Below are 15,491 nucleotides of genomic sequence, written 5' to 3'. Positions count from 1 at the left end.
CATCTTGCCAACATTCACTACCTCACTACAGCCACAAACATCTCCATGTTTTTACATTTTCTTTTTGAAGGTCCTCCTAAACCTAAAAGAACAACTCTAGAGAAGCTTTATTACCCCCATCTGGTAGTGTTTAAAGGGTTAAAAAACATCAGTCCTACCAAACATTCAGAGAATTTTAACCCTAGTTTGCTTAACACTACTGCAGCTGTTCTCACTTTTTTAGGGCAAAAATGTCCCATTAAGTCACATTAAACACACATCTTCTATCTAATAACTATTACAAAATTTAATTAGACATAATTCTGTATTCTGTGACAGGGTTGGTGTTTCAATGATAAATAGTAAAATTAATTATGTTTAATGTTCATCTCTAACATCAGCTCCATTAGAGGCAAGAACTGTGCTATAACAAGCAGAATGATGGTCAGACTGAGTGCACAAATTTCCCCAAATGGACAAAAATGTCCATAATGATGCAAAAGGTTTACTTTCATATTAATGTTCTCAAAGAAGAGTTCTATGGGATCAGGATCATGCCAGAGACAGGTTGTGTGTACAAAAAAATTTTGCATGTAAAAATGATGTTTTGAAGTTGTATAAAACAAGTTGTGCTTGTGGAAAAAATCTGAACCTGCAGAATCATTTTGTGGTTGTGCAAGAAACCTTTGTCTGCAAAAATATAATTTGCAAACATGTAGATCAGTTTTGCACTTGTGTTTTTTTCCTATGTGTGTGTGTGTAACTTAAATTTGTACCCATAAAAGTTCCGCCATACAAAATCTCAGGACGAGTGCGGCACCCAGTGTTCGTGTGCGACACTGCACCTACAAGCTCGCAAAGCAAAAACCTACAAGCACAAAACGAAAAACCTACAAGCACAAAACCTTTTTACAGATTAGATATAAGTCAAATTTGTGCCACTAACAGCCAATCGGAATACTGCTTACTGGCGAGCCTAGTCGCCAATGACTGGTGACGACGACGCCTTTTTGGAGAAGACGAAGAAGAAGGAAGATTCTGCTGCTAGCCAATGCTGCTAGCAGAGACCAGGCAAAGAGGATGGCTGAAGCCCAAGTAAGTGAAAGCTGAGTATGTTCATACATAATAAAGAATGTGATGTATACTACAGAGTTTAAGCCTTGGTGTTTGAGATTGTTCTTTTCCACGACTTTTACCTTACGTTAAGGTTAGAGTTACCCATCAAATTTCGTTTTCTGCGAGTTGGTTCCTAGTAACGGTCCCGCCATGTTCAATCCAGAATCGTGTTTATATTCGGTTCTGAATCAACCCGCGGTCCTCCACACCACTGTTTAGTGAGTAATTTACAATAAATTGGAGGCTTGGGGTTCTGCTAAGCAACCATCAGAACGTTTAACGAAGCGGCAAGAATTTCTTCGGTACCTGCCGAGAGTACCGCGCTGAAGTTAGCTTCTGATTCGTAGTTTTGGAACCGTCATGTTCAAGGGCAATTCCACGTAATCTTTGCTAAGCTAGACTACATTAAACTTGGTCCCGATCACAAACTTCAGTCCTTAGACTCATTAAATATGGACTAAAATGCTCTGCACAGCATTTTCATTAGTTAAAACACAGTTTCCGGTTTATAACTTTTATTTATTTTTATTTATTAATTTTTACTTTAGGGGCAAATAGAATAAAGGTTTCACTAATAAGAAAGTGTTTAATAATTGTACACGCTATTTACAAAATGTTAGTCCAGATTTGAAGAGTCCACTCTGTAGTCTTAATCAGGACCTGGTTTGATGTAGTTTAGCTTAGCAAAGATTTCATAGTATTGCCCTTTGGCAATAAGCTAACTTCAATTTTGTACTCTCATGTAACTAGGTCAAGAAATATTATCGTGACAGGCTGTAACTGGAACTTACTATATGTTTTATTAAGTAACATTAGCTAACCATTTGGGACCATTAGCAAAATGCAACCTTGTCAAAGCATATTTTGATATACAAGAAAGGCACCCATTTTTCTTATTTATTTGTTCTCTTCTCACATTTCTGTTTTTTTCAACAAGAGGTAGGAAAGACAAACGACTCTCCTTATGAGGTCTTCATTACATTTGTGTGATAATTGCATTGCTGGTAACATGTCTTACAGGAACAGAACTCCATGCTGGAGACAGCAGTTAGAAGTTTTATCCAGGTACTGTCTAATGCACAGGCAACGGGAACCCCAGTGCAGACAGGTGCACACGGAGGAACGCGAAGGTATATGCATTTTTTTGATTGTTCATAAAATTCTTGCAATCTGCATTTACATAGACACATAGAGGTAAGCTACTTCTGCAGTGATAGCTAACTTGAATTTTATCATTCCGTCTTGGAGGCAACACTTAAGTCTTTTAACAGTTTAAAATTCTTGGTAAACAAGCACTTTATATTCCAGCAACCAACCACTAAACCAGCAACAAGCGTCACAGGCAGGCTCAAATGTCCATCGTGAAATGCAGAGGTAAGGAATGTGAATGAACATTTGCACACCACTAATGTTGTTATAGACTCTGAACACTGTCGATGGGTATTTTTTTACCTGTACCAGGAGGTAATGTTTTAACCAGGGTTTATTTGTCTGTCTGTTTGTTTGTTTGTTAATTATTTAGCGACATTAGTCTAAAATGTATTGACAGATCTTGATAAAATTTTCGGGACATGTTGGAAATGCCACAAGGAACAAATTATTGCATTTTGGAGATGATCCATGGATGCAATGTTGGATCATAATAAAAAAGCTTGGCCGAAGTCTGCGCTCTGCAAGTACTTTTATAGTTTACTTAAGATTTAATAGGCATTTTGTTTGAATTTTACACAAATTGGTTGATTCCTTTAACTGATTGATTTTGGCAAAATGTATTACAATACATTTTTATGTAGTAATGTGTTCTGAAGTCTATTGTAGTAAAGTGCAATATTGAGCAAGATTCCAGGTAGGGTTGGCTTGACCAACAGCCTGAGGTTATAGGATTTTTATTTATTTTTAAAATTGTAAAACTAATCCAATCTCAATGTCTTTATTTTTGTTACAGATCATTTCCAGGGTTTTTCCAGAGGAGGAGTGTACTGAGAGGGAAGAGACCCTCTCCAAGTGACAGAGTAAATTCCTATGGCAAAAGGATAGACTTAAATTTCTGTTTGCTGCCCGAGAACACAACAAAATCACCCCAAGATGAAGTGGAATTATTGCAAGCTGGTCTCGGCAGGCGCTCTCTCACTATTTCTGAGAATGCAGATCATGATGAGGTAAAACTATATCGATTTTGGAGAAAATCTTTATGAAGAGATAACATGGTACATAATGATTGGATTTTTCACAGAATGTTTTGGGATCAGTTTTGATGACCATGAAAAGTGATAAAGTAGTATAGTTGTTATCGATGATAATGTATTGAGTAAGAATTGTTAACATTTATGTAGGGATGCTCCGATCATACTTTTAGCCACCGATACCGATCACCCTTGAGTGCCGATCACTACCGATCACCGATACCGATCACATTGCTGTGATTTTTTATTTAAAATTTAATTTTTAATTATATTCAGTTATAGTGAGGTGTTAAACTCGGCATCGAAACAGGACTGATGTCTGAGCTTCCCCTTACAGGGGATGAGAAACTTTTAAGGAGACTTTTTATGTAGGAGCACACAGTCTGATGGAGGACTGTCTTTAAAATATTTTCGTTTAGGCATCACATAGCAGGGCTGTAAGTGCGTGCAGTCAGTAAAACCCGGGGTCCTCCACCACTGGAAACGAGTGTTTATCTAGCCAGAATTTTTTTTTGTGATTTGCTCGTCCTTCTGACTGTCGGGCTCATACGGACAACAGATAATACCTGTTGGCTGCGTTAGCTGCGCTCTGGCTGCTTCGGGCGTCGTCTTCTCATTCTGTACAGTAAGACTTTAAAACTCAACCGCAGCTGTTAGTTCTTTAAATGTCCTATTAGATTCAGAGTTTTGAAGGATTTTGACAAAAGACCCTGATCGGCGATCACCGATCACGTACTTTTTTACGGAAATCGGCCGATCATGATCGGTGGCTGATCGATCGGAACACCACTACATTTATGGCATAACAAAGTAAAATGTGATGAATTTGATGTTCACAAAAATTGCCACAACCTTTTAACATTTTTGCTTTCAAAAACCTTTGCACCTATTAATCCAGTGTCATGTCATATCTCATATGTAGATAAGCAGAGTCCTCACAGAGGTCTATCCCAAAATGATGAACTTAAGCGGCGGTTGGCTCCTTTATAAGGCGGCAGGTATGATTTTATAATCGTAATAAAAATGAAATGCATATGCATATGTCTTTAAAAGAATAACAGGAAGAACTCACCTGTCATGTTGAGAGAATGGTTGTTAACACACCTCTTTCTTTCATCAATTTTTTTTTTGTGTTGGCATTAAAATGATTTAGGATATTGTTAATAAATGCTCATTAACATGCAGTGAACATAACTTGTCATCAACAAAGTATAATTTCATGTATTGTAATCAGATCCAAAATTAAAAATTTGGGTATATGATTATTTTTTATTGAATGAAGATGTAATTATTTCTTTTATAACATAGGTGGCAGTGGGCGGAGGAAACTTACAGTGTTGCCACAAGGTTCTGAAGGCTACACTGCAAAGATCCTTAAAGCCAACACTTCAAATGGAAAGCACATGCTGTACATAATACCTCTACAGGAGAAGCTTGATGTCACACCACTTCCGCATGATGCAAAGGAATTCAGTACGATGCCCAAATCATGCTGCATGAAGTGTGGCACAACAATGCCCATTCAACTGCTAGTTGGACATATTAATGAATGTGTTAATGTAAGTATTTCATTTGTTAATATTCAAGCACTTATTTTCAAGAAAGATTCTGTGCACAGTTAAAGAAAGAGCTGTCATTATAAACCATCGAGTAGTCATTGAAATATTCGCTGGTAAATCTTTTTTGTTGCCAGGAAGCACTGTCAGAAGACGTGGAAGATGTGGTTGAAATCGATGCTGCCACTGAAGATGATAAGGTTTGTGGTTAACATTGAAAACTATGTATGTTCATGCTGTCTGCCGATTGTGTTCAGTTTTATTAATCCCCAAGTGAAACACTCCAAACAGTTGAGACAGATCCAAAAATGAAGAGGGAGACCGGGACCGCATATGCAATGTCTTGCAAAAAGAGTTTTCATATGCGTTGTCTATTGTTTTATATGGAATGCTGCAAGATGTTCAATTCATTTCAGTGTGCCACTCTGAACTCTGCTGGTAAAATTAGCTTAATGACCACTGAGAAACAAATTACCTCAGTCAGTAGCAATTTGTGTAGCACAAGTTTTGGAGTTATGATGAAATGGCTATAAAAAAATACTTTACTGTTTGTTTGTTTTTTTTTCTCAGCTCTGATTTTGGTAAAGAGCTGTATAAATCATGGTAATATGGTCTTAATTTGTCAATATAACATGAGCCCCTTCAGGTCAAATCAAGAAACCTCCACTTTCCCAAAATCATAATGCTCGAGAGCCCTATAGTACGTACTTCTGCCATTTAATTTGTGTATTTCTTCAAATGTAAACACAAAATGACAAAGATTCCGAAATATTTGTCATTGTGTGTTTTATATTTGATGCTGTCCACAGACACTGATAACTATAACATCTGTTGGGGGCAGGACCTCTGCTTTTCTTAGCTGAACTACAGTTGTCAGTGATATACGTGTTTGAAATGAACATGGTCCCTCAATGTCTTATAACATATCAGGGCTATCTAATCATTACTTTAAATATATTGCTTACATATGGCTCCTTGAACGTAAAATACAGTTATATGCAGAAATACTCTATGTTGAATATGTATTTTAAGGTAAAAAAGGGGAAATGCACCTTTTGGGGACTAGCACATTATCAATTATGGACTGATGAAATCCTTTTGATGTGCTACTTCCTGAATCATTTGTCGTCCTCTTTTTTGGTCTTTGGCAGTGTTGGGAAACTTCATTTTCTACATGAACTAGTTCAAAGTTCAGTTCATTCATTTTAAAATAAACTTGTTCAGTTCATATTTCAATTTTTTTGAACTAAGTTCATAGTTCCCCCGCGACCCAATTGGATTAAGCGGTTCAGAAAATGGATGGATGGATGGAAGTTCATAGTTCCAAAATTCTATATAAAAAATGTTGCTACAAGCTATTACCCTCAGAATCCTGTCTTTTTCCAATCCTTGCTTCTCGTACAGTTCACACTGTAGCAGCTGCAGCTTTCATCCCTACAGTCTATTCTCAAACAACATGAAGAGAAACTTGATGATATTTTAATGAGGAATTATTATACAATCTGAGGTAGGAACCACGAGGGAAACAAAGGATATACTTCAAACTGTATTTTTTTATGCATTTATCTTTTAATGGAAGTCGCATCACATTTTGTGAAGCAAGTATTTATCTTACTTCTTTGGCTAAAAAAAGAGAGAAATGTTATGTTATATAACTTTACTAAAGTTGATATAAGTAGCTGCAACATTCAGCCTAAATAAGTAAGAAGCTAAATAACCTTTTCCTCACTGGATCATCACTGATCTTATAAAGAAATTCGTTTAGGATACTGTATGTATTCAAAATTGAGAAAGAGGCGCAGTAGTGCTGCTGCCTTCACTGATTTCATCCTGCTTCGCAGTTTGAATTAAATTGAATGGAATGAAACATGCAGGTGCGAATCAGGTGTGTTTTCTCTATATCAACCATCTCCCTCATTAACATTGTGTTATAGTCTGGATGTTGCCTGATAGGCTCAATTTAAATCTACTAGTATCTTTAACAAAACTGTTTAGTCCAAGTGTCACCAGGTCCGTGGGCGTCGTGCCGCTGCAGTGCTGCCCGCGTCTGGGATCATGTCAGACGCTGCGGCCGCTTTATCTGACATCATCCCGGTGCTCCCGGTCTAAGTTTACAACACTGCGGGTTGGAACAAAACCACGGCGCAGCTGAAATGCGGTGCAGATCCGGGGTAGAATAAACATAAAGAAAACAAGAAAAGAATGACCATAGAGCAGCGTTCACAGACACCAGAATGAGTGCGTTCACATCAACGTTCATCAGGCAGAAATACCGCACGTTCAGTTCACGTTCACCCAAAATATGAACGAGTTCATGAACGATCGTTCAATTAACTCGTTCAGGCACAACACTGGTCTTTGGTGCATGTTCAGCACCATTACACAAGACGAAATCCTTGAATTATTCTGAAGACGACCAAATCTTAATTATTTCATGTTCTTGCTTCCTTGTCACATTTCTGTACTACTTGTGCTGGAAATTATTTTTCTAACGTCTAAAAGGTATTGTTTGATTTACAGAGTACCTGCCCAATTTGTGGTGTTGAGTTTCCTGCCATTGTCTTACCCCGTCATGCCAGTTCATGTGGTGAGAGGTAATGAAACATGGCAAAAGTTTGTGCAAGTGTTTTGCATATTTGGGTTGTCTTAATTGCATGTTTATCTTTTGCTTCAAGTGCACCTACTGATCAGGCAGGTACAAGTGGTTTTTCCCCATCTCCATCTACCTCTTCGTGGGCAGCTCCTGACCAGACGGGTCCAAGTAGCTTGTCTCTGTCTCCATCTACCTCTTCACGGGCACCTCCTGATCAGACATGTAAGTACAGTACTACCCCCAATATTTCAACCCATCATATCATCAGATGATTTTAGCATCTGTGTTTCAACCCAACATACAATTTCTGGACAGAGATTGTGGTACTAAATTATGTCATAATCACTTTCTTGGTTGATTTCACATTCAGATGAGTTGGTATTTTAATGCTATAAATGTGTAATATTAAAGTCTGTGCAGTATTTCCAGATACACAAAAAAAGATTGCACCTTGTTTTCATAGTTGAAGTAATTATAAAATACCCTCACCCTAGAACTTTTTTCTCTGAAATGTTCATTAGCATGGAAAAACATCCTTTGTCCAAAAGAAACAGCAGTCCTCTACAGGAGACAGCTGTTAAGTGAGAAGGAAACAGAGCCTCCAATTCGAGCCAGCATAGACATCAGAGGGGACCAAATATCCCAAAGTCGGGAGATTCTCATGTTTTACAAAACCCCTGATGTTGACTGGGCTTGCGCCCTACATTGTACTCTACAAGGTAATTACCCAGTGCCCTAACTGATGCACCATTACAAGATGCAATTGTGAAGTTTGTCCATTAAGTCTTTGTATGAGAGACATGGAAAAGGTATAGCACAAAAAAATAATTAAATCACTTCTTCAATGTCAGTGCTTCATTAGATGGAAAGTTTAAGAGCTAGACTGCATGATGGCTAATGGCTCAACGACATTGACAGTTACCATGCTCACTGTCATCAGTAGTCCTCAAAACCTGTACTGCAACTGAAGCAGTTGACCTGTTTCAATGCCACACGTTTCTTTTAATTTGCAAACCTGAGTATTGTTTACGCAATTCCCATCAAGTTGACAAATGGGATAAACACCTTGATTTGTTTCCAGGTCCAAAACTGTTTGACTCTTGAGCATACTGCTGTGGCACCCTGGTAGTGAAAGGGAAAGTGAGATTTGTGAGATTTGAGCTGGATGTGTTGTGTGTAATCAGAGGCAGCAGGTGAAGCAGGCATGGGGCCTTTGAGGGATGCCAATGCCATATACTTTGTCAGTGTGTCACATGGGCATTGTGCCCTTGAAATAATTTTACTTTCATGTTGTGTGCATGTTTTTTTTTTTTTACTATGTAAAGTGGATCATTTCATACTATGGTGCATGAATAATTTGTGTTGTCACTTTCACGCACAGGTGACCCAGCTGTTGGAGTCGGAGTGAAACGACACTTCCTTAGTTTGGCTATGTCAAAGCTCCAAAATGGCTTCAATGTGAACACTGGTAAGTAATTTTTTTACATATCTTTCTTTTCTTTTCATTTTTTGTAAAATGAGTGTGTGGATGTTAACCGATCCTACAACCTCAGTAAGAATTATACTTGTGTATTTTTATTGTTTATTTTTTAGATATGACATGACTTATCAGGTCTTCACAGGACTCCTCCATCTGCTTCTAAAGATGCCTCTTTCCCTTCATCCTCTTTTTTTATAAACTGGAACTATTCAAAGCCTACACTGAAATCATGTCAGTTCTTATCTTCTCATTCTTAAAGGCTAATTATTAGCCGCGATGCTAACCTTTGCCGTGTCTTACAGCTGCAGTCACGCCGTCTTTCTCCCGTCACTTCTGGCTCCATTTTGGACCCAGTGCAGGTCTTGGCCGGCTCGGTGTGGGTCTATGCCGCTCCTTAACAGCTGTGGGTGTGCTTGTTGTGGTTCTGGGTCTGCTCAGTGTGGGTCTTGCAGGTTGGAGCTGTACCGTGTTGACAGGGTACTGGGAGAAGCAGGTTTGCAGCTGCAGGGATCCAAGTTACAGTTCTGAGTCCAGTTTTAACCTATGAGGTCTGTTGCCCTCATATACAGTCTATTCCTCAGCACCATCTGAACTGGCTCATGATTCTGCCACACACACCAGTTCAAACATAGCTGTTCTGGAGCATCTTCCATGTTTTCCACCGCTTCTAAGGTGCATGTAGATCTGTCAGTAGGTGCAGCAACCCAGGTTTTTCTTCTGAGCTTCTGGGCTTGATCGCTTAATGGCATGCAACCATTTCCTTCTTTTTTTTCAGGATTGTTTTTTGAGGGAATTCGAAATAACTTTTTACCAGGGCCTTCAACTATCTGTACAATCGATCACACAACACGGGTGACCCATATTCTCTACTCGATCGCATTGTGAAATAACCCAGCTCCAGCTAATAGACGCATCTTTTTGCTACCCAATCCTGAAATACAGTGCTCCGAAAGATAAACACTGACATCATGAAACGATTCGCCTAATAGAACAGCATTTATACTGATCTACCTAAAAAAACCTCAGAACTCTGCTGCTCATGTTCTCACTAAGACCGAAAGAGTGGACCACATCTTTCCAATTCTGAGGTTTTTACACTGGCTGCCTGTCTGTCAGAGGATAGACTTTGCAGTGCTATTTCTGTTCTATAAAGCTCTCTGTGGTTTGGACCTCCAGACTCATTATGAAGCCACCAGACAACTCAGGTTATCTAGATCTGGTCATTTATAATTTCCCAGCGTCAAAGCCACACCTACAGAAGCTGCGTTCAGCTTCTGTGCTCCACATATCTAGAACAGACTCCCAGAAAGTCTCGGATCAGCTGAAACACTGTTTATTTATATCCATGTTAAAGACCCATCTGTTCTCAAATTTGTTTTTATTAAGTAGTTCACATCTGCACATTTTCTTTGAATGTTAATTTTATTTTTGTTTTTATTTATTTTATTTTTTTTAAATCATACATTTCATTCACTGTAATACTTTTGATCTTTTATGTAAATCACTTTGAATTGTCTAGTACATGAATCATGCTGATCAAATAAACTTGTCTTCACATTGTATCGTTTGTTTTACCCAATTCCATAGATCTGACCAACGTCACAATGCTGTTCGAGGGAGAGCAGAATCATCTTCTGCCAGCCACTTCAGAGACTCTAATTGAGTCAGATCTTTTCGTTGTGGCAGGCAGAATGATAGGCCATGCTTTTCTACATGGGGGCCCTCCATTCTATGGCCTCAGCGAGGCTATAGTTCACATGCTCATCTATCCTGGAGACATTGACACAGCAACTGTTACCATTGCTGATGTAGCTGATTATGACATAAGAGATACAATTGCAATGGTAAGACAAAATTTTGTGTATTTTTACATTACAGTTTTAACTAGCGTAATAACTGAATTCTAAGTATCAGCAATTCAGTAAACTGGACTTCCAACCACCAGTGTTGTCTTTATTCTGTTAAACTGGATGCTTTATTGTGAAGCATTAAGTTGTCACACTCATGAAGATTTGATCTAAGAATGAGATCAAAATGAACTTTTTCCCCCTTTGTTTTGGTGGCTATTTAGGTTGATGGAGAAATGGATCTAACTGAGGAACAAACATCAGACATAAACACCCTCGCCATGTCCTGGGACCTACCTCCAGTTTGCACAGTCAATCGGCGCTGGCTGTACCAAAAGCTCCTGAAACATGCGGTGAGATAGACATACTTCTACAGACAATTGCAATGTCGCATGTACCCATGTTATTTATAACAGTTCATAACTTCTTGATAAATCTGTATATAATTGAAATGAAACATTTCACTTAAGAATATGATATTTCGTTTGTTAGAATTGTAGAGTTTGATGAAATCATAAGGAATGTAATGGGGGGCAAACTTGCAGGAATGCCAGAGCTGCTCTCGGCATTTTGGTTCGGTCTTCCTGTCTTCCTCCTCCATTAATCCCTAGTTGTGTTCAGTGAAACTGTGAAATAACACTAGGGCTGCACGGTTCTGGTAAAAAATGTGTAACACGATTCTTTGGTCATGAATGAGATCACGATTCTTTGGCACAAATTTTTTTTTTCAATGTTTATAGGTAATTGTGCGGCGTTATCGTCAAATAAAACAAATGCGCAAAGGCCTGAAGCAAACGAAGGTCCTGACCTTGCTTCAGGAAAAGCCAGAGACTTCGACCATTGTCTTCCCTCGATCAGAGGAGGCAATTCCAGATCCTCAGGTAAACACTGTCATCAGGATGAAATGTTAATCATTATGCATGTGCCTTAATGCAGGATACCAGTACGTCTGTCTTTCTTCAAAGAGCTTTTTTACATGTGTTCCATTGTAAAATCGGACCTACCCTATAATTTGCGATTCTTAGGCAATCTTGAGTCTCATTGTCTGGCCGGGGGAAGCTAGTGAAGATAGTGATGACGAGGCAGGAGGAACCAGGATGAAGGAACTGACCTGTGGGTTCCTTAGGAGGTTCATTGAGACAGGTAATGTGACATGCTCAAACACAAACGTGCCCCCCCACACACACACAAAAAATTTTAAATACTTCTATGCTTAAAATGATAGGCAGTGGAAAAATGTTTACAAAATCTCCCACATGCTTTTATTGCAATTTGTATTTGCAACAACTTTCATTGTTTCCTAGGCTATACTGCATGTAAACTAAAATAAGTGGTGTCATTGAGGGTCGAGGATAACCCTAAAACTATTTCTGGAGTGGTAACATGTATTGGTGGTGTGTTACTCTGGGAATCATCACAGAAATTACTTTACAAAAATATTTTTTTTGACTAAAGTTTGGTGGATAAAAGGAGTTCATTTTTATCAATCAATAAATCAGCTTGATTTATTAAGCTGTTTACACCACACAATGTCACCAAAGTGCTTTCCATATATTCAACATTATAAAAATGGAATAAAAAGAATGAAATGAACATTGTTCAAATACATACAAAATATATCACTGCATTACTGTTTTAAAAGCCACTCTGAATATGTTTTGATCCTGGCTTTAAAGATGTAATGACATACATCACTGTTTAAACTAAAAAAAAATGGAAATTTGATGTCATAATCCCTTTTTAAAAAGGCCAAAGTCAGTAAAACTGTGCATTTCAGGAGGAAATTTGTTCCAGATTCTGGACCCAGTGACTGAGAATGCCCCATCACCACAATAGTTGTACCTGGCTCTAGGGACTTCAAGCATGAGCTGGTTTGCTGAAGTAACCATGCCAGTCCTCGGTGTTGGCAGATTCATACGTGTTGTAGCTCTGTTAACGGCAAAATGATATTGCGATGCTTAGGTCTCGCCAACACCGGCCGATTATTATGTCTGTACAGAACACAGAAATGCAGGATCAGGCGTGGTGAGCTCAGTCGGTACACACTGTAAGAGTTATGACAAAACTAAATGATGGGGATAGCAACTCGGTATCACATTGGTTTACAAGCAACCAGGTGCTAGAGACTAGAAATATCCCCAAATGAAGACCACCTCTGGAACACGACTTACCTAAGATAAATACATCCCAGTACTGACCAAACGCAGCCGATGATGCAATTACATCAGTACCAGGGAGGAAACGCCCAAGAACTGCCGCCCCTTCACCATGCAGTACAGGTCAGTATGGTAGCAAGTGGAATGAGGATGGACTGATAGAGCACAGCATGAAGAGTAATAGAGTACGGTCCCCACGGTCATCCCTCAGCTTGAATGGAGATGCTCTGCCAGCGGTGCAATCTATCCGCCGCGTTCATGGTAGAGTTGTTCCGATACCGATACCGATACCGGTATCGGAAATGCCTCCGATACCACCCCAAATTCTGGTATCGGCGAGTACTGGAGTTCAGGTAGCAAATTGATACCACATAATTTATGAAAATAAGTATATTTACTGATTAGCTCTATTAGCTCTGACACAGTTCTTCTTTATTGTTTTTAAAACAGTTGCACTGTGCAGCCGTCTGCAGCCTAGTGTTTTAGACGGTTAGACAAGGTTAGATAAAGAGCTAATAGTAATGACGTCAGCGGTGTGGCTGTATTTCACACTGAATTCTCCCACCAGCAAGACTGCATTTAAAGATAAAAGGCTTCAGTTTGCTGTATTCATTTATGATTTACAAAGAGTTTAACCTGAGCCAGGCCTTATCTCAATGCTAATCATATCGCAGCCATGCAGGTGTACTATGACATTTGTTTTATAATATAGTGGTATCGGTACTTGGTATCGGCCGATACCAATAACACAAGTATCGGAATCGGTATCGGGAGGAAAAAATGGTATCGGAACATCTCTAGTTCATGGACAGTCTGCTTATCTCTTGCATTCATGGTAGGGCTATTTGTTTAGTTTAGTCTGGTTGAATGTAAAACTACAGATAACACATCAAGTCCCTGACCTCAGGGACATCTTGTTCTTCTTTATATTCAGCATCCAACCGCTAACTTTATCCTTTAGCTCCTGCTGACCAGCTTGAATCTTGAACTGTCTAAACTGCGACTTGCAGTTGATCCAGAGGTTTTGCCAACAACTTTTAATAATGGCACCCTCCCGGCAACCGCCTCAGGCCTTGACTTGACTATATACATGTACATATACAGGTTTTTGTGGGTGTGTGCGCATTCGTGTACTACAGCTTTATCAACAACTAAGAACTCGTTTACTACCAAGGTACATGTGGCAAACGGTTCTACCTCACCATCCCCAGATATCAATAAATGGCAATTATTTTCTTGTGCATAAAGGGTTATTCATGCTGTTGTAAAGACTTTTGATGGCCCAGCATCACAAATGAGCATTTTTTCACAGCATCCTTTGTCATTGTATTCTTACACTGCATGAGTACCAACTCCCTATAATGGAATTTAACTTGAAGAAAAAGGAAAGATGGAAACCTTATAGAACCATCTTAGGGATGTACAAACATGCAATGATGGGTGTGTGTCCAAATAAGATAATACACAAAGAGACAGGGTAACAAAATTATAATGAAAATGTAATGGCATTATGTTATTTAAAGAATTGCAGTTAATCCTTCAAGTGTTTGGAAAAAGTTTTGACTCCTGTAGGACGTGTCATCCAGTTACCAGGTGGTAGGTCGGGGGCAGTGGGCCTTCCTTCAGGGACACAAACCAACCAGACACACAATTAGCCTGCTTGTTCAGTTATACAGAATACTTGTATCTTCAGTAATTTTAAAAAATAAACTATTTTCTGATTGCAACACTACATTTGCATAGTACCATTTGACCACTCCAGAAGTAATTTGTAATCCTTTACCCTGAAAACAGGTAAATATTTTCTTTTACATGCAGTATTGACTGAGATCAGATATATGGTGGCACTAATTTGAATAATACTGTAAACTGTGTGGGGCATCATTTTAGACTTAACACGGTCTATTATTTCAAACTGGCAGCGCTGATTAGAAGTATATTTCTTGGTAGGAGAGAACTCCTCCCTCCTAATAGACTTTATTGTAATGGGCCACTTTTTCCAGTACCAACCTTTTTCTTTGCTTCTCTGCAAATACAGCCTCCCCATCTGATCTAAAACAACTTATGAGGTTCTGGCTGGGCTGGGAGATCCCATCTGGGAAAATGACTGTTCAAGTGGTGGACAGGCAGCATCTGCTGTCGTCCACTTGCTTCGCCACTCTGAGCGTCCCAGGACACTTCAAGGAATATGAAGACTTTGCCAACTATGTGAGGAGAGTCATCGCAACCACAGACACAGGCTTTGGCCTAATTTGAGATTGAGAAGTATGTTGTTAAATACTGAAATACAATACACTGTTAGGACCAGTTGGATGTGTTGCCACTTTGTTGTTGCCAGTTGTGAGGAGAGAAGGGGTGGAAGTGAGGAGAGATCAAGGTAAAGAGAATGAGTTCAAGTGATTTTTCACAATGTTAGTGTTTGCATGAGTTGATGTGTTTAGGGCATTACCTACAGTTGTAGGATTTAATCAAAGCCTAACTATTTTTAAAGAGATTGCGGCTTTTTCTCAAATTCTACAGTCAGCATGTAGGCTGTTCTATCATTTCCTCTAAGACTTGGAAATAAAGACTTTGATTCAAC

General features: G+C 39.0%; 2 protein-coding genes across 4 annotated transcripts in view; one reads left to right on the top strand and one right to left on the bottom strand.

The window, feature by feature from the left end:
• tmem178b (transmembrane protein 178B) overlaps positions 1-15,491 on the bottom strand; it is a 151,485-nt gene that overhangs the window by 35,696 nt on the left and 100,298 nt on the right. The gene's annotated exons all lie outside the window — the stretch shown is intronic.
• On the top strand, positions 522-15,487 carry LOC121634322. 3 transcript variants are annotated; one of them, XM_041976864.1, is made up of 16 exons: positions 522-1,074; positions 2,116-2,225; positions 2,388-2,469; positions 3,041-3,254; positions 4,201-4,276; positions 4,587-4,837; positions 4,972-5,034; positions 7,355-7,428; positions 7,510-7,649; positions 7,949-8,146; positions 8,809-8,895; positions 10,495-10,751; positions 10,979-11,107; positions 11,495-11,635; positions 11,780-11,897; positions 14,949-15,487. In XM_041976864.1, exons 1-16 carry the CDS (start codon positions 1,031-1,033, stop codon positions 15,164-15,166), a joined length of 2,202 nt encoding a protein of 733 aa, XP_041832798.1. In that variant the 5' UTR covers positions 522-1,030; the 3' UTR covers positions 15,167-15,487. The 3 variants fall into 3 exon arrangements, with proteins under 3 accessions (XP_041832798.1, XP_041832799.1, XP_041832800.1); XM_041976865.1 differs by having other exon boundaries at positions 2,404-2,469; positions 14,949-15,486; XM_041976866.1 differs by lacking the exons at positions 522-1,074; positions 2,116-2,225; positions 2,388-2,469 and adding an exon at positions 2,701-2,771 and having other exon boundaries at positions 14,949-15,486.

The sequence above is a fragment of the Melanotaenia boesemani genome, chromosome 23 (genome assembly GCF_017639745.1).
Source record: "Melanotaenia boesemani isolate fMelBoe1 chromosome 23, fMelBoe1.pri, whole genome shotgun sequence".
NCBI classification, from domain to species: domain Eukaryota; kingdom Metazoa; phylum Chordata; class Actinopteri; order Atheriniformes; family Melanotaeniidae; genus Melanotaenia; species Melanotaenia boesemani.
This window is presented reverse-complemented; position numbering and strand designations above follow the sequence as displayed.

Excerpts from the sequence above, each read along its gene's own strand:
- LOC121634322 (XM_041976864.1), top strand. The coding sequence starts at position 1,031 with ATGCTGCTAGCAGAGACCAGGCAAAGAGGATGGCTGAAGCCCAA. Across the intron at positions 5,035-7,354 it reads CTGCCACTGAAGATGATAAG|AGTACCTGCCCAATTTGTGG; the intron begins GTTTGTGGTTAA and ends TTTGATTTACAG. Across the intron at positions 7,429-7,509 it reads GCCAGTTCATGTGGTGAGAG|TGCACCTACTGATCAGGCAG; the intron begins GTAATGAAACAT and ends TTTTGCTTCAAG.